The 21824-nt window shown below is 48.3% G+C and overlaps 1 protein-coding gene across 1 annotated transcript; it reads left to right on the top strand.

Moving 5' to 3' along the window:
- Positions 1 to 1056: 1056 nt before the first annotated feature.
- LANCL1 (LanC like glutathione S-transferase 1) lies at positions 1057 to 21043 on the top strand. The gene is made up of 9 exons (XM_067298734.1): positions 1057 to 1160; positions 2783 to 2900; positions 10663 to 10870; positions 14122 to 14257; positions 14615 to 14761; positions 16831 to 17013; positions 17438 to 17614; positions 17877 to 17949; positions 18834 to 21043. Exons 1-9 carry the CDS (start codon positions 1077 to 1079, stop codon positions 18908 to 18910), a joined length of 1203 nt encoding a protein of 400 aa, XP_067154835.1. The 5' UTR covers positions 1057 to 1076; the 3' UTR covers positions 18911 to 21043.
- Positions 21044 to 21824: the final 781 nt, after the last annotated feature.

Consider the following 21824-nt stretch of genomic DNA (forward strand, 5'->3'; position numbering starts at 1 on the left):
GCCAATGCTGGGGTTGCCTACCTGAATACAAAAGCCACATGGTGTGTCTGCCTCCCTTGAATGCAACGCAATGCTGACAGCACTCAAAATCAGCAAACAGGGAACAGCTGAGTGAAAAAGGAATGGAAAATGAACATCACTGGGATTCCCTCTCCTCTGCTCGACTCCCACCATCTCCTGGGATAAACTTCTCTCTCTGAGCTCTGATTTTATAAATTGTAATAAAGAATGCACACACAGACAGAAAAATCAGACTCCCTGATATAAGCGGACAGAAAAATCAGACTCCCTGATGTAAGACAACTGCCCCAAACATGAATGGAATATATTCCACGAGTGCTCCTGGTCAGCAGCAAAATGCAATGTGTTAACCTGCATGAGGCAGCTGCTTGCCCTAAACCCCCCACAAGCCACCAGGAATTTCAGGCCTCAAGGCAGCTCAGGGCTGCGGGGGCAGGAGAAGCAGAGCCAGGCGCCCGCTACGCCAGGCAGAAAGGCCCAGGCTTGGAAACGCAGTGCTACAGACAACTCGGCCCCACTCGCACCGTGCGGCACCGCGGGCGGGAAAAGCCAGCGGCGGCTCTGTCCCGGCCAGCGAGGGGGAGCCCTGCCTCGCTCCGCCCCGGCCGCAACTGGGGGCCAAACACCACGGGGCCTCGAGACCCCCCGCCCCTAGGGCCGGGTACACAGAGCCACAACCCCACAGGGGCCCCGCACCCCACAGAGCTAGCCCCACAGGGGCCCCACACCCCACAGGGCCCCCACACAGCCCCCACACCCCACAGGGCCGGCCCCACAGGGCCCCCACACAGCCCCCACACCCCACAGAGCTAGCCCCACAGGGCCAGCCCCACAGAGCCCCCACACCCCACAGGGCCCCAAAGAGGCGGCTACCCAGAGCCGCGAGCCCCACAGGGCCTCCAGCCCGCCCCCCCCGCCGACGGCCGCCCGGAGCCGCGCACCCGCGAGGCGGCCTGAGGCGGTGGCGGCGCGAGCGGGGCGGGGCCGCGCGGGGCGGGGCGGGGCCGGCGGCGGGGCGGGGCTGCGGCGGCGGCGGCGGCGGCAGCGGCAGCACCATGATGGCTCAGCGCGCCCTGCCCAACCCGTACGCCGACTACGACAAGTCGCTGGCCACGGGCTACTTCGACCCCGCCGGGCGGGTGAGTGCGGCCGGGGCCGGGGCTCGGGGCGGGCGGCGCCTCCCGGGCAGGGCAGGGCAGGGCAGGGCAGGGCGGGGGGGCTCGGGGCGGGCGGCGCCGCGGGGAGGCCTGGCCCGCTCCGGCGGCGCTTCCCTGGTTTCACCGCCCTGTCGTTACCCGCCGCTGCTGCCAGGGCGAAGCAGCGCGATAGCTCCACGGCGGGACGGGCGAAGCGTTTGGCTCCCGCGGCGCCCGGGGCCTCCGCGCAGGAGGGTTTGGCTAAGGCCGACGCACCAGGACAGGCCGCGGCTCGCCCCCGCGCCGCCCGCCCGGCACCCTCTCCCGAGGCGGCTTCGGCAGGTCGGGCCTCAGCAGCTCGCCCGGGAGCCGCCCCGACGCCTCTCGAAGTGACGCCTCGAGGCCCGGCGAAGGCGCCGCGCGGATCCCCGCGAAGCCGGCCGCACGCTGCGCTGCGGGGCTCGCCGGCGAGGGCTCGGCCGGCCGCACGCTGCGGGGCTCGCCGGCGAGGGCTCGGCCGGGCTGGCGCTGCCTGGGTCTCTGCCCTCGGCACCAGGCCGATCCCGGCCCTCCTCGCTCCAGGAGCGCAGCCCCAGGGCGCCCAGAGGAGTCTGCAGCAACAAACTTACCACCAGCAGTACCGATAACCGTCTTTGCTTAGCTTTTCCACTCGCTAAAGCATCTCAGCCTGTCACCATCCGGATGATCAGAGCCAATTCCACCTACCTGCTCCACGTTTCCTGCCACTTTACAGTAAATGATCAGCACCTTTCTCCTCATGCGGCAGGGAGGAGCTGAGATTTGCGGAGCAGGACCAAGGACAGAAGCGAGGTCTGCTGAATCCCAGTCCATCCTGGTCTACTTTGCAGAGAGTTTGTAAAATCTCAGTTCTTAGGGAAAAGGTTCATGGCATTCTTTGCCTGTTTTTTATTGGCATCATCATATTTTGCACCAAAAGTCTGGCAAAGTCCTTAGGATGAATTGTTACCACAGGCAAGGAATAGCTCAGAGAATGGACTGTTCAGTTGCATTTCCTCACGTGCATCTTTGTCTCTACAGTATGGCGCAGCCTTAATCGTCTCTAAGGTAGGCAGTTATCAGGAGCAACTCTTTTGACGTTAGCAGAATATGAGGTAAAGAGAAAACAATAAAGCCCATCCAGATTTCACTGTGGCATAAAACACTCACTATGAAAGATATCCCAGCCATCATTGAGAGGGTGGATACCTTGCTCTGCCCTACAGCAGCAGAGCTTTAAAGAAGGGAGACTCAAACTAGAGAGCCAAGGCTCCAGAGAGAGTCTCCAGCCTGCCCATATTTAACACCAGAATAAGAAGTAGTTGAAATTTGTTCCTCAAGTGTGACTTTAGGCCTTACAGCTGCAGGTGCTGAAACCAAGGGGCAGTAGGTGGCTCTGATCTTCTCCTGGTCATAAGGTAACAGTTTCCAGCCAAGACTCCTCAGATTGCTAATAGGAAGTGAACATTGTTGGCTCTTGGAAAAATCCCTGTTCCTTGGTGTACTCCCTCCAGGCTCTTCCACAAGCGTTCAGCCATTTACCAAGACCTCACCCAATCTGTCTGCTGATATTTACTTACTGTTTGGTATTTCTCGATTCTCTGCAGCTGACCCCTGAGTTCACGCAGCGCCTGAACAACAAAATAAGGGAACTGCTCCAGCAGATGGAGAGAGGCCTGAAATCTGCCGACCCACGGGACTGCACTGCTTACACTGGCTGGACAGGTAGGGTGGCCACACAGACACTTGAACATCTGTTCAGAACTAAGCAAGGCCTCTCTGAAGCTGTCTTCTATGTTAGGTCAAATCACACCCTGGTTTTTGGATGTTTGTTTGATCAGGTTAGCTTTGCATCATGAACAGTACTTCTGCATGATTTTTAATCGGTTAAACCAAGGGGCTGTCTTTCTTGGGACTCCCCGTTTCTGGCAGTTGAATTCAAACTGCAGAGGGAAGTCACTAGCATTGCAGGGCAGGATTGGGTCTTCTCTTGATTAATAGTGCCAAACTTCTGCAAGGGATAAAGCTCAAGGATTGAAATGCATCTGGTCGAGAGCAAATGTTGGAGCCTTCAAAGGGGCTGGCTCCAAATCCAGCCCATTCCACAGTGAGGATGGTGGCAAGTAAACCACTGCTCCATGCAGCAGGCACAGATGCACAATAGGTCATTTTCCTGTAAGGAGCTCTTGCGTAGCAGCACTAGCAAGCCTAGAGCCTGAAATAACATCCATCCTCTCAGTTTGGGTTGAATTTTATCTTATGTGACATCGTGCAATCAGCAGCTTGCTCTGTTCCTGTTCCTAAGGTAATGCCCCTTCACTTATGTGGGGCTAGTTCTGCTCTAATACCTGCTGGAGGGAGCAAAAATTCAAATGCGAGTATAAACTAAGGGTGGAAGCCTTTCTTACACTAACTTTTCTGTGCAAAGGTTGCAGAAGCTTTTTTTCCTCTTGTCCTACATCTTCAGCCTGTTTTTTCCTGCCTTGGGAGCATGCCCTGCCTTCCCCTCTCCTATTGCTGCCCTCTGGAGCTAGTAAGGACACACCATCCTTTGCCTTATCATCCCTGACTATTGCTGTGTGCTTTTTCAGCCTTCCTGCCACTTCTGTCTGCACTGTGGCAGGCTCTAGGGAGTCACAGTCAGTCACATGACTGCTGCAAGATATTTTGCTGCCAACTTAATGCACTCAAGACCTTTGCCTGTCCTGGCTACAGCTCTCTGTTCCATGGCTTTTTCTTTTTTTTTCCCCCCCGCTGTACACTGCAATCTTAAATGGCGATTTTCTACATTGTGATCTGGGTATGGTTGGCTTGTATTTGGAACATTATGCCAACAGATTTTTCAGGAGAATTGTGTTCACTGTGTTGATGCTAAGCTAATGTTGCAGCTTAGTGAGAGCAACGCCAGAAATGCCTGCTTAAAAATTTTTGTAAGGTAGAGTGAGGCACTGACAGCAGTCCAGAGTGCTTCACAAAAAATACCAGGGTGCCAGTGCTAAATCCTAGCGTGGGAGTTGATTTCTTCACTTGCTGCCTAGCAGCACTCTGATGCTGCTGCCTGTGAATTTATGCATTTCTGCTCAGTGCTGGCTGATCTCATCTTGGGAGATGGGTTTAGCCCTCCAGTCCGTATGATCTTGCTCTGAGGTCCCTCGGGTTGAAAGGCACTCCTTACATGAAGCTGCTCCTTGTCATGGCAGTAGAGTCTGCCTCTGACCGCAATAATTCAGGAGAAAGCAGGACAACTAACGGCTGTTAGGACTACTCTGAAAGTCTGGGGGGAGAAGGTGAACACCTTTCCCAGGAGACTGTTTTCTTCCATAGAGTGGTCATAAGGAGCTTTATGCCAGAATGTGACTGCAGGTGTGAAATGGTGAGAGCGCTCTGGTAGCATTTCAGCTTGTTTTTACTTGGAGAGAAGTTTCTCCAGAGGGATTCCTCTCTTCTCCCTGGGGATCATTCTTCACTGGGCACACAGACTTCTTGCCCTGGCTGATAGGATTAGAATAAGCCCATGGAACGATTTCCTGCAGGTCACAGCCAGAGAAGTGAAGTTTGCAGATATTACACTGTATCTTTCTCACCCCCCCCTTCTCTTCTAATCCTAGCTGTATTAATTTATTCAGTGCGGTTTCCAGAGAGGAAATTAATTGGGCCAAGACAGCAGCTTTTTCCCGTAATTGCTTATGTAGGAAAGGCTTGTTGAGTATCTTCTCATGTAAATCATTGCCCAGCAGTCTGAAATCAACCCGCACTCTTGTGGCTGCTAATAAGAGAGGTTTGAAACGCGCTCTCTTAGCGCGAACTCTGCATGAAATGTAATGTACTTGAGCATACTACATTACACCCAGTAACGCACAGCATATGCTGGCATTTTACTTCTGTGCCTGTTTCTTCCCCAACACACTTGAGAGCCCTGTTTCTCCGGCCTTTATTTGTGCCAGGGAAGCCACAGCTTCTTGGCACAGAAAGTTGGAGCAGAGGGAGAGAAGGACTTAGAAGGACTTAGGTTTTCAGCTCAGAGGCAGCGAAAACACACTTCAGATCAAAATTATCCAGCGTAAGGCTGAATGCCCTCAAAACACATTTGAAGCAGCTTGTTACACACTCATTCAGTTTCCCACAGAGATCAGGGCTCTATAGGCCAAGCCTGGTACATGCCTGGGTATAGACCAGACTCAGCTCTTGTGTTCCGTTTTGTCTTTTGATCAATTTAACTAGACTGCTGTAAAAGCCTTTGTGGTTTTAATCTGTTTCACTGGTATCAAAATGTTGACTGAGGGAAGGTAAACTGCCATAAGCTAATTTTGAATCAGAAGCGGTTCAAATCCTGGCAGGAATACAACTATCTGATCCATTTTCAAATAGATTAGCATGAGGATGCCTAAGAATACATACACGTGTTGATATTTCTCATAGTGTAAGAGGCCATACTCCAAAGACTTCAGACTGGAAGCACAGGTGATGGAAAGCAAATGGAGGGAGACTGACTTCACTGCTGTCACCTCTTAGGCTGATGGCAGAGCTACTTCCCCGAGTCTGCTGCCTGATGGACTTCTGTGTTTCTCCAAGCTGATGAGGTGATCTTCCACCTAAAATGTTATATAAAGGAAAGATTCTCCTTCCTCCACATTCTGGCAGCACTTTTGGAGTTTGTTTTCCATGCAAGCATTCCCTTCTCTAGCAATATAATAAGCTTTCAGAGCTTGAGGTCTTCCAAAACAAACCAGCAAGTCCAGGTGACTTGCCCCAAATCAAAGCTTCTGACTGGCTTGTTGGTGAGTGGAGAAGAGTAGGGCTGAGTTGCCTTTTGAGAGGACCCTTCAGAAGGCATGTCAGATGGGAGAGAAGCTATTTAAAAATGGATAGAAATTCTGACCACACCTATCCAAGAAATCTTCTGAAAAAACATCTTCTGTTTGCTTTAGTGTGATATCTTAGCTTTAACCTCAAAACTCAGATCTCAGAACTTGCACCCCTTTAAAGAGTTCTGTTCAGAAGAACAGAAATCCCCAAATAATGCTTACAGAGTAAGAGGAAAAGAGGCTACATTCAAGGAGAGGGAGAAGAGTGCCTTGTGTCACCCACATACCCATACAAGCCACATTCCTGCCAAATACCTGGTGGATTGTTTTTGTGAAATCGCCTTCTTGGAGATATTCCTGGACAAAGCCCTGAGCAATTGCATGCAAGTTTGAAGCTGGCATTATGTTGAGGGGAGCTTGGATCAAGAAGTCCATTCTAACCTAAACCATTCTAGGATTTTTGATGGTATAAGGGATAGTTTTGTTTTAGACTGGGCTTTGTTTTGCATTTTTACAGAAGGAGAAGTGTATGTTTTCACAAAAGGAGCTTTGTTACCACAGTTTTACATCTGGAGAAGCTTAGGCAGCCTGAGAAATGCCCCATGTCCCACAACGCACTAGGAAGGCAAGCTGCAGTAAGACCTACCTGTCAATCCCCAGGCAGTTTTGAACATGGGGTGATACAGCCCCCTAGCATCCCATTCAGCACCCCTTCTGCACACATTTGTAAGTGTGAGTTGACATCCCATATTCCTCCACCAGAAGAGATGCTCGTTATCTTTTGAGCCAGCCAGCAGAGCTATTCCACCCTCTCTGTAACTTTTATCCCATACCTGACTCATTAAAATTACAGTAGGTTTCTTGCTAGAAGTCATCAGGTTTTCTCAGTAGGTGCTAAGATAAGTTTCTGCTTCTTTCATTTGTGTTTGGCATCCTGCTTTGAGGGTGCTGGGTGACTTACTTCCCTGGGTCAACGTAAGATCTCGGAGCTCTTTATTACTGTAGGTGACAGGTTTGGAACTGGTCCAAATTAGCAGTGACCCAGAAATCTCCTCTTGTGGCAACCTGGTGACCTTTGTGAAAGGACCACACTGCAGTTCAGCTCCTCGTAGACAGGAGGCACATTCAGAACAGTCTGGTGGGGAACCCTGCTTGTGGTGTCAGCAAAGGGGTGGCTGTGGAACTGACACCAAAGCAGGGCTTCCTTTTGCTTTAATGCACTCTATTCAGTGTGAAAAAGAAGCTTTGTTTCCCACTGCTGTTCTCTCACCAGCAGAACTTTTTGCAAGGGAAGCACAATCCAACATGAAGCACAAGTCTAAACTTGGCACAAGAAGGCAAGTTAAGACACAGCTTTACTTTTGTTTAGTCAACAGCACAGTCACATGGACAAGGTATTCCTTCAGCCAACTGCAGTGCCTTAGCTCTCCAGCAAGAACTTGTCTGACATCTCCAGTGCTCTCTGCTTTGATGGAGACAGTGGTTGCTGAAGTCAGCATGAAAGTCAGCCGGCAGCATTAATTGTCTTGTTCAGCCAGGTGCATAGTTCCCTCTCAGCTGTGTGCATTTAACTCTTCTCCTATGTATCCCTCAAAAGAAGTTTCTCTAACACAACAAAGCACCCCCTGCAAGCCCAATACTCCCCGTGTGTGATGGTGAGAGAAGAGATGCTGTTCGCTGTCCTGCTAAAGATGTTAAATAAACAGGCTCTGCATGAGACTTAAAAATTGGATTTTGCCTCATGATCCCCTACAGTTAGCAGGCATCTCAGGCATTAACACTGCAATGCGTTGGCTTCCTGCACACCAGAGACAGCACTTCCAGTCAGCAGAGCCCTGCTAAAGGATATGCTGTCACTTAACACATAGGTTCACCATAGCCTGTACCATCAAGTGATGTCAGGTGCATTCTCTATCACATGAGGCTGGGCAGCAGGTCTTACACTTCTGGGAGCAAGAAACTTGGAAGTCTGGAGAAACTACAGAGAAGAAGGTCCAGTAGTAACCTATAAACAGAACAGGGCTCCTAAATCTTGGGCAGTAGCAGGCCAGCAGCAGTGACTACATGGCAGTTCTGGTGGGAATAATCAGGAATCAATGCAAGAGAGGTCACAAACATTTGAAACACCAGTCCACTGAACACAGCCCTCCAGCATGCACAGTAGCAGAGCAGATCTACTGTTTACTAGTCCCAGATGACTGATGATGCAATGTTTGTATAGCACTTGAAGCATGCCAAAAACCATCAAGTCAGTCTTCAAACCCTGCCTGGTCAGGTGGGGTGGTGGTAAGAGGAGAGTGGTGCTACTGGAGAGGGACTGAGGCAGAATTATGGAATAACTTGTGCAGAGCAACACTGCCTCATTGAGCCAAGATCGTCAGTTGGAACCTCTCCAGCTTCCAAACCACCCTGCCTCTAAAATAAGCTGCCTGCATCTTAAACACAGGTCAATATATGATATTTCCCCCTCAATGACCATATCTTGCATATCACCAGCACATCTCTATACATGCATCTGCTAAATATTGCCTCTTTATGCAGGGCCCTGCCCTCCTCTGCTGGTCTTCCCTGCTTCTGGGCTCTTGGATAACAACAGAGCAAGCAACATGCTGAATGCAGCACTCACTTTGCTCTTCCTATCAGCTTGGGAGTATGAATTCCTTCAAATTACAAGTGAAGGAACAGGCCTGCTGTTCTACAAAGTTGCGGAAACCATCTTTAGATTGTGTTTGTAAGGCTCTTGTTTTTTAAAGAAAAAAAGAAAGATGAATGATTTGGGGAAGCAGAGGTCTCATTTCCATCCCTCAGTACAGGCCAAAATTCTTGGAGCCTTTGCCAAAAGAGACACTGTTACAGAATGCTTGGGCCTGGGGATAAAGGAGGTGAGAGATGTTTTTAAAGACACTTGGCAAAGAAGAAAATGGAGGAAAACAATACTGCAACATTTATTTTCCTAGAATTCAATTCTAGCAGTAGCCTTGACATGGTAGTTACATCTGTAATTAGAGTGGTATGATGGCAGTGGGACTAGAAGCTACTTACAGAGCAAAAAGTGGGATATTAAAGCAGATAGCTGTCTGAGCACAATTTGCACTCTCAAGTTATCAGACCTGTTAGAAGTCTAGAGGCTATGCTAGGTGCTAAATGAATCAAGGAGACTGACTTGACATTTGCTAGCTGGAAAAGGAGGGTTCCCCCTTAGAGAAGGGCTTCATGTCCACATCCTTACAAACTTGAGCGATGGTACCATACATCTGAGCTTCTCTCTCTGGAAACACTAACACTGAACTGCTTAGAGAGAGGACAAGGTTATTCAATTCAGCAGGAAATAGAAATTTGCCCTTAATATACATGTGAAATTGAGTTGTCTGTAGCATGAAGCTTTGGAAATCACCCATGCAAAATGAGGAAATGATCCAAATTTAAAGTTGTCCTCAGTACCGTGGAAAGTAATTTTGCAGCGTGCTTTTGTTGTTGTTGTTGTTTCCCCCTCATTTCTTTTCCCTCTTACAGCATCAAAATCTACAGAGATTGGCTCTAATAATTTAGGCTTAAACACAGGACTTGTCTTCTTAGAAACAGTTACTGGTAAGGGGAGAGATGAGCTTTTCTGGAAATGATGCAGGCCAGTAGCTTCTCCAATGCATGTTTGTGGATAAATTGCAAGGGTGGTTCAAATGTGGCAAACCTTTCTAACGTGGACATGCTGAGGACTCCTCAATTACATATTAAAAGCTTCAAGAGCAGGATGAAGACAGGGCAGACAGAGTCAAAGGACAGCTACTGGGACGACTTCCTGGGGTGACAGCTACCGGGGCAGCGTTGTTCCTGTAGCTGGGTAGCAAACTGAAGAGATCAAGGGAGGACCAGGGAGCATTTTCCAGCATTTCAGGTAGCTGTTTATTTCAGACAAGGGCTGCTCATAAATGGTGTGTGGCAGGAGGAGGGAGTCTGGCAGCCCCTTTCTTTTCTAGGATGCTCCTGTCCTTGAGGTAGGCCTTGGGACCTGCTCAGCAGTCACAGGTGTCCAGGGAGTTATAAGTGCCCAGCTGGTGCTTCCCAGTGGGAGGGAAGAGAAGAGCCAAGTGGGATCTCCACTTAAGAAACAGGGGTGCCTCAAGGATGCTGTTTCTCAGTGTTGATGGCATGCTGCTTTTTCTCACCTGGTTCAAGGGAGGTGACCCAACCCTCCACTTCCTGGCATGGGAAAGAGATCAAGATAGGCTAAAGACTCAGCACCACTCTGCCACAAGTACCATCTTGCCTGTCTCTGATGCTTTTTGCTGTTTAATAGCACAGTCGCAGGTACAGTTGATAGATCTAGGCAGGCTTGTCTAGGTGTCATCGTTTGCTCTCCTGCTGCTAGCATTGTAACCTGTGCTTTAGAAGCTCTGCTGTGCTCCAGGACCTCCTGGGCCAGACACTGCTGTTCGTCTTGACCTGCAGTCCACTTATCAGCGGCGCCAAGTACAACAAGGTCACAGAGTAGGAAAAGAAGCTGTGAATGCTGCAGCTCTGGGTTGTGCCTCTGGATATATCCGAGAAGCCTTCCTAAATGGCACATGCCCCAGATAAGGCCTAGAGCTGGCTTCTAGATTTGTTAAAACAGCCACAATGCATAGTGGAAAGGACAAAATAGGTAAGCTTTTCTACTGGTTGTAATCCTTACGTTCCTTTTGCAGGCATTGCCTTGCTGTATTTGCACCTGTACAATGTGTATGGAGATCCAGCCTACCTCCAGGTGGCCCACGAGTATGTGAAGAAGAGCCTGAGCTGCTTGACAAGACGATCCATCACCTTCTTGTGCGGAGATGCTGGGCCCCTGGCAGTGGCTGCTGTCATCTACCACAAACTGCAGAACCAGAAGCAGTCAGAAGACTGCATCACTCGGTAACACGTTCAGTTATGTCTTTGACCTCATGTTCCTCCTGCTCTTGCTCCTAGAGCTGGTCTGGGCTTTTACCAGTCCCTCTCCTCCAAACCTGAGTACATTTTGCTGCAGTCTGGTGTGAGAGAGAGAGAATCCAGCAACTGAGCAAAGCGACACAGATTTGTTTGGCCCTGGAGAAATAGTTAGCTTAAGGGCAAATGCTCCTGTCTGGCAGCCTGCAGGCTGGGACCAGGAGTAGGGGACTGAGGTTATTTTTAAGCTGGTATTACCATCTTAGAAATTATTCAGAGAAATAGGAGTCACAGCATTCTGTGAAACACAGGAAAAAGTGTTGCCAAAATTAAAAAAAAGAAAAAAGAAGAAAGAAAAACCCACCCACCAACCAAATAAAAAACACAAACTGAGGTTTGGGATTTTTTAAGAACCTTTAAATTTAGCTTCAACAGGCATTTTGATAAGAAGGAGAAATGGGGCAGGATTATTAGAAGAATTTTGTTGCTCTCTTCCCCTTATTATTTGTTAGTTGATTTTGACTTAAACCTATGATTGAGTGCCCTTTCAAGTGCTAAATGCAGCTGGTTATGATTCATTTATTTCTATTACCTGCCTTTCCTCAGCTGTTTTCAAATATTTTAAGTATCCAACAAAAGTAAAGACTTGTAAGCAGTCCTACAATAAGATCAGGAAATGGCAGAGAAAGGGGAAAAAAATAAGAAATTGAAGACATTGCAGTTGCAAGCTTTTCTTGCTTGAGGGAGATAAGTTTTGAGAAGGTGAGAAACAGCCCTGGATAAAGTTTCCATTTATGAGTGGTCAGCACACAAGCAAGATTTCTGAATGACACTGAATGGCCATCAGCAAAAATGAATAATATCAGTTAAAAAAACAAAATTGGGAATCAGAGGTATCTATAAGATTTGGACACTCAGTTCCCACACCTTTACTAAGAGGAGCTTCTGCTTTATGCAGATATAGCCAGTCAGAGGCAGAACTCCCTTCTTTCTTCTTGAAATAAAGTGGTTTAGGCAGTAATTTGCTTAATATATCAAAGTGGTGAATCTCACTAGGATTTAGATATTTGGTAACAGAGAGAGAGCTAAGCTGTCAAACAGTACTGGCCAGCTGTGGTTGGTATATAACCCCAAGTTGTAGGAAGTCCCCAATTCATGTTTTCTTGCTGGAGTTCTCCCCTCCATGTGTCCCTCCTGTTCTGTCTATAGTTTTGTGGCAGAAGGAAAACTCAAGATTAATTCTGCACTGCCATCTAATGGCATAATAAGGGCAGATCCATGGAAACAGGTTTCTTCACGTCTGAGAAGAAGAGAAAATAGGGCTTTCATGAAGCAAGTTACACTGTCCTTACTCTACCGCTAATTCCCAGAACAGTTAGCTTGAACATACCTCAAAAAAAGAGCCTGAGGAGAGAATTCATCAGCCAGGTTCTCCTTGCAGTGGAAGAGACAGAAGCTTGCTTTTTTTGGCTGCTTGCTCTTGCTGAAATGAGTTCATGACCAATAAATGTACTTTATACCCTGGAGACACTTAATATTTCAGGGCAGCCTGTTTTCCAAGAGCTTGTGAAAACCTGATCTATGTTCCAGGAGTCCTCTTTTACCTGTCATCTCCCACCAATTCAGGAGGTCAAGGGTTTGCTTTTAGAGCCAGTGGCATGCAAAATCCCACCTTATTGTACAACTGCCTCGCTTTCCCTCTGACCAGAAAATACTGATTTTTTGTAGTTGAGATAATAGGCCGGTTTGAGAGCAGTGGCTTTCTTTCCGGGCCCTCAGTTTACCCCCTTATGCCCAAGAAAGGTGTTCTGCATGCCATCAGTCCAGCTGCACCCCAGGCATCTTGCACCATCCATCTTGAGACACTTCTCTCCTTTCTCTGTCTCTGCTCACTTTGAATCCAATGCCAAGAGAGGCTTTCAGGCCACAGAGACTCAGAGCCCGGCATCCCCCCTCTGCTCCTCAAGTACTCCGGACACTTGGTTGCTCCTTCCTTTGTGGCACATTGTTTTGCCCAAGAGCAAGGGCTGCTGAGGCACCTTTGCTGTTCCTCATGCTGCTGTGGCAGGGGAGCCCTGCAAGCACAGCTCTCCCAAGGTGAAACCACAGTGGGATGCAGCTGAGGAAACAGCCTTGAAGCTGCTCACACTGGTGTTTTAAAAGCACTGGCATTTTTCAGACTGCTGCCTTGGGTGAACAGAAAAATAAAGCTAAAATCTATCTGCTCCCTGCCTCCTGCTTGCTGCTCTGACAGGGAAGGACATCCAACCTTGCTGGAAGTGTGATGAGAGGCAAAATGGAGAAGAACTTGCACTGTTCAGTCACTGTTAGCACCACAAGCATATCACCATATTTGCAACATGCCAATACCCTGAAAAATGGCATAGAAACTTTCTGACTCCAGCAGGCCTCTTGCTCTGTGCTTGTGGGCTAACGCCTGGCGCCAACCAAGTGATCCTTGGCATGGGGCTGCACTACAGGCAGCCCGCAGCGCTTATGCTCTGCCTGGGCTGGTTAACTCTCCCTGGACAAGGTTTCTTACATGTCCCATGGATACTTGATGTTAAAGAACACGTCCAGCCCCTTCTCCCCATCTCTTACCTAAACTTTTTACCTCTTGCAAGCACCTCTTTCTCTACTGACAGGGTAGCGCTGGCCATTCTGGGGCATGGAGGGGAAGTGGCTTTGCTATCTCAATCAGGACTTAAGCGTAAGGGTGAGATTTTTCCAGACACCCTCAGCACTGGCTTGGTTTTCTAGCATTCCCCCAGCAGCCAAGTTAAACAGATACCAGCTAAGTTTGAAAACAGTCATTTTTGGCAAAAGGGCTGACTTCCCAAAGGCATTGTGGAGGGGTAATGGTGGACAGGCTTTCATTACCAAACTGGGGCAGCCTGCCTTCCCTGAGCAGTCAGCAGCTTTATGCTGCCCATCTCCTATAGCCCAGGCTTCCCCACAAAGAGCTTTTACAAAGCTGGTACTGTAGAAACAAGCACATGCTGTAATTGCGTTGTGCAGCACTGAACAGACTAAAGGAACAAGTCAAAAAGCAGAGGGGAAGAGGGATTATCTAGCTCGCGTAGGTGGATGGCTAAGACCCAGAGGCTGGCCTGACATCTCACAGGGAGTGGGCAGCACTAGGGGACAAACAGTATTTCTGAGTGCCAGTGTCACTGCTTGGTTACATGGCTTTGGATGTCCTGTTCCTCTAATTCACCTATACAAATTTTTCTTTGTAGCTTGCTCCACCTACACAAGCTTGACCCACGAGTGCCAGATGAACTGCTTTACGGGCGCATGGGCTATCTCTATGCACTGCTATTTGTGAACAAGCACTTCGGAGAGGAAAAGATCCCTCAAAGTCACATTCAACAGGTACTATGGCTTCTCAGCAGCAAAGGCTAAATCAGCCCTCTGTCTCTTCCTACCCAGCTTATCTCTGGGCAGGTACAAACTAATGCTAGAACTCTGGCAATAAGTGAAAAACCATCTCCAGATATCCCCACTGCAGGTACCATCCTTCCAAAGGGACAGGGCATCAGATGCCCTTCCTAATCCTTGTAAATCCACACATGGTGCTGATGTGGCAGCTGTTTCACTCCCTCATCCACAGACTTCCCTCTGCATGTGCAGAATAACAACAGCCTAGGGCTTTGTTCCACGTTGGAATACTCACTGTGCTGGCTCCAAGGCACCGGCATTTCCCTCGCCCACCTCTGTTGCTCTCTACAGGTCTGCGAAGCAGTCGTGGCCTCAGGAGAGAACTTGGCCAAAAGGAAGAACTTCACAGCAAAGAGCCCGCTCATGTATGAGTGGTACCAGGAGTACTACGTAGGGGCAGCCCATGGCTTGGCTGGGATTTATTACTATCTCATGCAGGTAAGAGACAGCGGGAGGGGACGGACCTTTGGCAGCTGTTTCACTTCTCTTTGAGCAAGCGGGAGTGGCTGCATTGGCTCTGGGTGACGTCAAGCCAGGCAGGCTCCCTTGCTGGGTTATGCATCCCCACTTCCAGGGGCTTTTTCCACGTCCGTGAGACTGGATTTCCTTCCTCCATGGAGATCCCTAGGAAAATGGGACCTGCATTATACCAGCAGTTTCACATAATGAAGCCCTGTGGGTCAGCTGGTCTGAGCTCCCGCCTCTTGTGCTAATTGCTGTGAATTATTCCCATGTGTTGGTATCTGCGGTCTTCCTGCATTTCTGAGGTGGTTACCAGAAGCAACTTCAGATCATTTCAGAGTGAAAATCTCCATAAGAAAAGCCTGGTGAAAGAGATTAAAGTCACAGTAGGACAGTGGGAAATGCCTGGGCTTCCAAGTCAGGGCTTATATCCAAATATTAAAGGGGTAGAATTTTTTACTTTTATAAAGCAGCTGAGGTCTATAGTGCCTGAAGCAGACAATGTGAGAGAAGAAGCTAGGAGCTGCTGTGCCCCTTTGCTTTGATACTGTCTTTCTCACAATTTTAGATAACTCACTGGAGCTATGGGAATCTTCCATTACCTAGCTCTGAAACGTGGGTGATAATTCCCCTGTGTGGGTCACTGGGTGGATATGCTTGCAATGCTTGAGCTCTTAAAAAAATCACAGCAATAAATAACATTGTATTTTCAAAGCATTAATAGCAATAACTGAGTAATGCAAATTATTTTAACATGGCAAGGTTCATAGAAAGATGCGATATCTTTTGTTAGACCCAACTATCACAGCTGGTGGAAAAAAATCCACAAGCTTTCAAGCACTTGAGCTCTTCTTTAAGTCTGAAGCAGGAGCCTCAAAGTTCAAGCCCATAAGCAGGAGCAGAGTTCTGTGAATTTAACCCTCCTATATAACTCGGTTAGAGAGGAAGGGGTGGTTGGTACTTCTGAAGCAGAAGAGGATTTGGCAAGAGAAGAAATTAGAAAGATGGAGGGTGATTATTACCCCGTAGTACAGAATGGCTTAGTTGGGGGCAGGGAAAACTGCAGTGTGCTATGAGCCCAGATCTGTGCCGAGTCCCTGAGCTCATTCCCAAGCTGATGTTTTAAAGAATATTAATACCAAGTCCCCCATAAATTACCATCTGGGCTTCATGCACGTGCCCTGCTGTATGCAGTACAAGTACAAGAGCTGGAATGGTCTTGGCCATACAAGGATCAGCTCCCTGTAAGCACAAGCTGTGCCCCGTGTGACACGGAGAGGAACAGCCAGGCATAATGCACAGAAAGTCCTGGGGAAGCAAAGAAGGGAAATATGGAGAGGAGGACATTGGACTTTTATCTCCAGTGGTTTTACAGCACAAGTATTGATTTTTAATTTACAAGTTATCAACCTGGGAACAGTGTGATCCTTAGACTAGAGTTCTTATTGCAGTCTGTCAAAAGAAGTCAGAACTGCACAGATTTCATCTGTGGCAGCATAACTGGAAGAGGACACTGAAGTCCCTCTCCTGCTTTCATCTGAGATCAGTGGTGAAATCACCACCTTGCAGTTGCCTGAGAACATCTGTGGAAACACAGCATCACAGCCCTCCAGCCGGGCTGGCCCTGCAGCTCAGAGCTGAGGTGCTCTGCATGCTAGGAATTATTCTTGGTATTCATCCTTAATCTTGTTTCTCTAGGCTTTACCTCCTACCTGAAACCACTGCTACTCATCTTCAGAAGGTCTCTCTGCTTGCTTAGAGGGCTGGCTGACATACTAGGGCCAGTCAGTGTTTCTGAGGACACTAAGGTATGGCTGGAAGTGAGACCTTGCTGAAGGACAGAGCAGCCTGGGGTCTGCGTTCTTCAGTGCAAGTGGGTGGTTGTGAAGTGCGAAAGCCCAGACCAAAGAAACAGCTTCACATACAAGGAGCAAGAATGGACGCTGCAACAGTCAGCTTTGTTTCTGCCTTTCAAGCAGGTCTTGGGCTTTTTATGGAGACACAGAATGGTAATTCTCTCTGATTTAACACTTTCTCTCTCTTAGCCTGGCCTTGGAGTGAGCCAAGTGAAACTGCACAACACAGTGAAACCCAGCGTGGATTATGTCTGCCAGCTCAAGTTCCCATCGGGCAATTACCCTCCATGCATCGATGACACCAGAGACCTACTCATCCACTGGTGCCATGGGGCACCAGGTCTTATCTACATGCTTGTTCAGGCCTACAAGGTACTAGACATCCTAAGAGCCTTCGGGGACCCCTAAACATGGAATCTGACCATTAAGAAAACTCTTTTGGGAACCCCTTGCCAGAGAGCAGGATGGCTTGTCATAATGAAATCACCCCACAGGGACCACTGACTGAAACGGAAATTAGCCTTTTGAAAATTTATTTCTGAAAATACCCACCAGCCGTGTAGGGTGTCCTGTCACAGGTGACAGATGGTGATAGCTAGTTAGGCGTTAAGTAATATACAACCCCATTCATCGCATTAAAAACACCCTCCTTTGAAAGCAGACAGCAAAAAAAGAGCATTAAGACTTCAGTAGGAGAGGAGCTAATAATTAACCGGAGCTTCCCCGCTCACCCAGGGATGCTGTCAGTGTGGAGGAAATTGCCTCAGCAAGGGGGTAATCTTTCTTATCTCTACAGGTGTTTGGGGAAGAGCAGTACCTGAACGATGCCCTGCAGTGTGCAGAAGTGATCTGGCACTATGGGTTACTGAAGAAAGGCTACGGGCTGTGCCACGGGACAGCTGGCAATGCCTATGGCTTCCTAGCACTCTACAACCTCACTCAGAACATGAAATACCTGTACAGGGCCTGCAAGGTGAGAGCCCGCCTGAGCAAGGGGGAGGGATTATTCACTTCTGCCCTTTACGTCACTGCCATTTCCTTTATAACCTAATTTCTAGATCTAACCAGCTCCACTGGCACAGTCCTTCAACAGCGCAGGCACTGTCTGACAGCCTGTACAGAAGGAATATCATGCAGAAGCCTTGCTCTGCCAAGGGATGATGTGAGGGTGGGGATGGTAATTTTTAAAATCCATCTCTAACAAAATTTGGACATTTCTGTTCCCCTTTTCCCAGTTTGCAGAGTGGTGTTTAAGCTATGGTCAGCATGGGTGCCGGACTCCAGACACACCATTCTCTCTCTTTGAAGGTAACCTCCCTCTCTACTCTTTGTTTTGCAACTGGATAAGATCCAGTCCAGCACTGAGGAGAACTGAATACATGTTTCTCTGAATTCAAAACTCAGTGTAGAGGATGGGAGGGAAATTGTATTCACTGTTTTTACCCATTCTCAGAAGTGATCTTCTTGTAGCCAGGCCAATGGCTCCAGCTGGAGCATCTTGTCTCCTTGGGACTCCTGCTCACAAGCCTCAAAAGGAATTCTTTAATGGGTACAGGCCAAAGTTTACCTTACAGCAATTGTAGCCTGGCTTCTCAGACAGTCTCGCTCATCTATGCATTTTTAAGGATTGAAATCCTTCGTGGGCTTTCGAGTTTCATGCCAGTGATCAGCGAAGAACAAGTGGAGTCATTCTTGTAGGCCTTGCTGGCTCCCATGGCACTTTGTGGCTCCTGTGAATGACTCCCCAAAAACCTGCCATTAGCAGGGGTTGCTGAAAAAGTTCCTCAGCTACTGTAAATCTGCCTAGCTTTGCTGCAGTCCATAAACAAGGCTAGTTACATCAGTGAAGGATCTGAGGCAAAATATCACAGGGCCCAAAGTTTTGCAGAGGCATTCAGATGTTTAAACCTGAGGACAGATAAAACAGAAGGGAGGGGGCAGGAAGGGGGAGACTTCTCCAGTTTGCCCAGGCTTTTTTCAATATCTGATTAACTTCAAAATGCTCTCCCTTCTCAAGTGTCTGAGGGGCTTGGGAGAACTGCATTCAGACCTTGGAAATGATTTAGGTCCTTCTGAATACATTTTCTTTGCTCCTGTCTTCATGACTCATTCATGTACCCCCTCTAGATAACTGCTAATATGGGTGCCCAAAGGGAATCTCTCTGGAGCATGTTTTCTTTTTCTGTCCTCAGGAATGGCTGGAACAATTTACTTTCTGGCTGACCTGCTGGTGCCGACCAAGGCTAAGTTCCCTGCATTTGAACTCTAAACCTGAGCTTGGCAATTCCCTGCCTGAATCCTTCTGCACTTGGAAAAGCAGTTCGAAGTTGCTTTCTCCTCTTTCCAAACTCATCATTGTTTACCTAACTGAACGTAAATCCGTCCACCTGATGACATGCCGAGTTCTTTAACATTTCTAGTCATCTCACTGCACTGTTTTTATTTAAAAATCAGAATTAGGATTTTGCTGGTGTCTCCTAAAAACGCAGGGCTGGGAATGGGAGGGAAGAAATGTATAGTATTTTGTTGGCTTTACAGAGTTTTGCTATTTTCTGTATCCCATTTACTGGAGAAAGTTTTCTATTGAACGTACCTTTGCCCATTTAACTTTTTTGCGCTGACAAGTAGCTACAGGAATTTAGTTGCCTTTGGAAAACAAAAGATGAACTACTGAGACTATTGCCTGCAATTTGCTTCTAAACATTTTCTTTCTGACCATTCAGGGAGTAGGAAGCTCAGTAGCTGGGCTGTGCCACATGAGGTGAATGTGATGGACTGTAGAGTCTCTATATATGTCTTTTTTGTCAGATTGCAAGTGGCACAGCTGGACCTGACATGCCAAAGCCTTGTCCTAGATTTACACCTGTCTGCTTTATAAGCAAAGGCTATTATGTATAGCTTTTTGTGCATTTTTTCAGTGACAGGCAAACAAATAATCCAGTGGCTTTTGTGCTTATTCATGATCTTACGGTAAATCTTCCAAAAGTCCATTGATCATTGAATGGCAAACTTCAGTTTAAAAGTAAGCTAAGAATGATTGCTGGTGTGGTGTCTCCTGTTCGGCTTTGAATTTTTTTTTCAAAACGTATTTAAAATTAAGTACAAGCTTTATAGATGTTAGGTGGAACCAAGCCTACCAGCAGCAGCATGGGAAAACAAATGTATTCCACTGAGTTCTGTCAGTGTTTAAACCTGTTACCTGTGTAGGTGGTTTTTTTTACAGGCTTTGTTTTATAAGCTTTCCTAAACCTGGATAGTTTGAGTGACTTGTTTGGCTTGTTCCTGCTTGTTGTAGTTTGACATGCAAGCACGAATCCACCCAACTAGCAGCTGGAAAATCTGCCCTAGGTTGAAAAGCTTTGGGCTGTCAGCATACCAGATCCTTGCAAGGGGTAAATCTGCTTTGCTGTCCCCTGCTGATGCTACACGGAGTTACAGCACTTTGGAACCTGACCCTGTGAGCCACTGTCTTAGCCCCAAGCATGAGCTAAATGCTGAGTGCAGTGAAGGTTACTGAACCTGTTGTACTGCTTTTGCTGGCTGCAGGAGGCTCCTCTGCCTGCACAGGAGCGCACACGGGTTTTGGTCTTTCAAGGGTGCATTTACCGAGTACTCAGGCTACCTAAGAGCAGCCGCCCAGGCAAGGGCCCGCCAGGCAGGGCTGGGCGGCCTCTCAGCAGGCGAGCTCCCATACCAGCAGTAGGGAGGCTGAGGCAGCCCCAGCTGCCCTTGCCCGCTCCCGAGCGCACCGTGCTTTCGCCACAGGGACCAGACCTGGCATGGTAGCAGCGAGCCCATGCGTGTCTGAATGCAGGGCAGTCTCACCTCTAATGGTGGCGCAGGCAGACCTGCCAGAACCTCGTGGATGGGCTGCTTCAGCAAACGCTGGAAACCATCCCCTGCAAGGTCACCTGTCTCCTCACAGCCCAGCCTTGTGCTGCTATCACACACTTCAGCTGGTTTGTTAAGAAACAGCCTGAAGCACAGAGAAGCTCATCTGCTTTTGGGTGGGTGTCCCTGTCAGGAGCCTCAAGCTCATGCAGGCTCAGTGGTCTTTTTCCCTATCATTCATGGGGTTGCAACATCATGGGCAAGTGACTGGAAAGTAAGCAGCACAGCCTCGAGAGCAGGATTTTGCTAGTCAAACAGCACAGGGATGGCGGGGAGTCCTGTAAATGAGGCCTGCTGTAAGCTACCTTCCAGCCTGCCTGATGTTGTGGCAGGGTGGGGGCACTTCCTGCAAGCCTGGATTCCTCCTGGGCATCATTTCTCCTCTAGGAGACGGTTTGTGCAGCCTAGTGTCACAGCAGCATCATGTCCCAGGGTTTATATATTGGTCTGAAAAATCACCAGGGCCTGATGTACAACTGGCAGGTGCTGCACTGTTTAATAAAATGCTAAAACAAACAAGTTTTGGGCTAATTTTTTTCCCCCTTTATGACCAGGAACCACATCTGAAGAGTTCAAGATACACCAATAGCTGCTCTGGTTAAGATGCTACAGTGTTTTCAGGAACACCCATTATGTGCAGATTGCGGGAACGCTGTGAATGGATAAATGCTGCTGGGATGCTTCAGACACTTTTGCCCCCCCCAGCTGCAGCAATCCAAAGTGTCTTTTTCACAGGTGCTCACTAACACACAAAGCATGTAAGGACGGTCGAGGCTTTACCTGAAACTAAGGAGCCCCAGCTTCCATTTCAGTAAGTGTTATTCCCTGAGAAACTCAGGGGAGGCCACAATGTATGTTCGCTCTTGAAAGCACTAGAGCTATTGAAAGCAGTAGGATTATTGCAGCATTAGCCAACAGAAAGAAGATGTGATCCAGCCCTTGGGCAGGAGAGATTTGGCTGCTTGAGGTGCCTTACAGCCATATTTTCTATGATTTCCATTTCTATTAAGGTTTGTGACAAAGCTCTTCAGGGAGGGGACCTAGCAACTGGGATGGGAAAGCAGCGTAGTGTGAGTTTCCACTGGTGACACCTCCTTCCTCATACAGGGCAGTGGTGCTGCTCACTTCCACCCACCTCTGGGCCAAGCAGAGGGAGCGGGAGAGCCTGGAGAGCCAACAGTTGCATGCAGAGAGTGGAAGGGAAGGAAAGAAAAGAACAGTAAACCTGGTCTTGCCAGGCCTCAGAAAGATTTGGTAAAGCCCTAAAAATTTGAAGGATTTTAAAATTATTT

The sequence above is a fragment of the Apteryx mantelli genome, chromosome 6 (genome assembly GCF_036417845.1).
Source record: "Apteryx mantelli isolate bAptMan1 chromosome 6, bAptMan1.hap1, whole genome shotgun sequence".
Taxonomy (NCBI): Eukaryota; Metazoa; Chordata; class Aves; order Apterygiformes; family Apterygidae; genus Apteryx; species Apteryx mantelli.

Excerpts from the sequence above, each read along its gene's own strand:
- LANCL1 (XM_067298734.1), top strand. The coding sequence starts at position 1,077 with ATGATGGCTCAGCGCGCCCTGCCCAACCCGTACGCCGACTACGACAAG. Across the intron at positions 2,901-10,662 it reads TGCTTACACTGGCTGGACAG|GCATTGCCTTGCTGTATTTG; the intron begins GTAGGGTGGCCA and ends TTCCTTTTGCAG. Across the intron at positions 17,615-17,876 it reads ACCTGTACAGGGCCTGCAAG|TTTGCAGAGTGGTGTTTAAG; the intron begins GTGAGAGCCCGC and ends CCCTTTTCCCAG.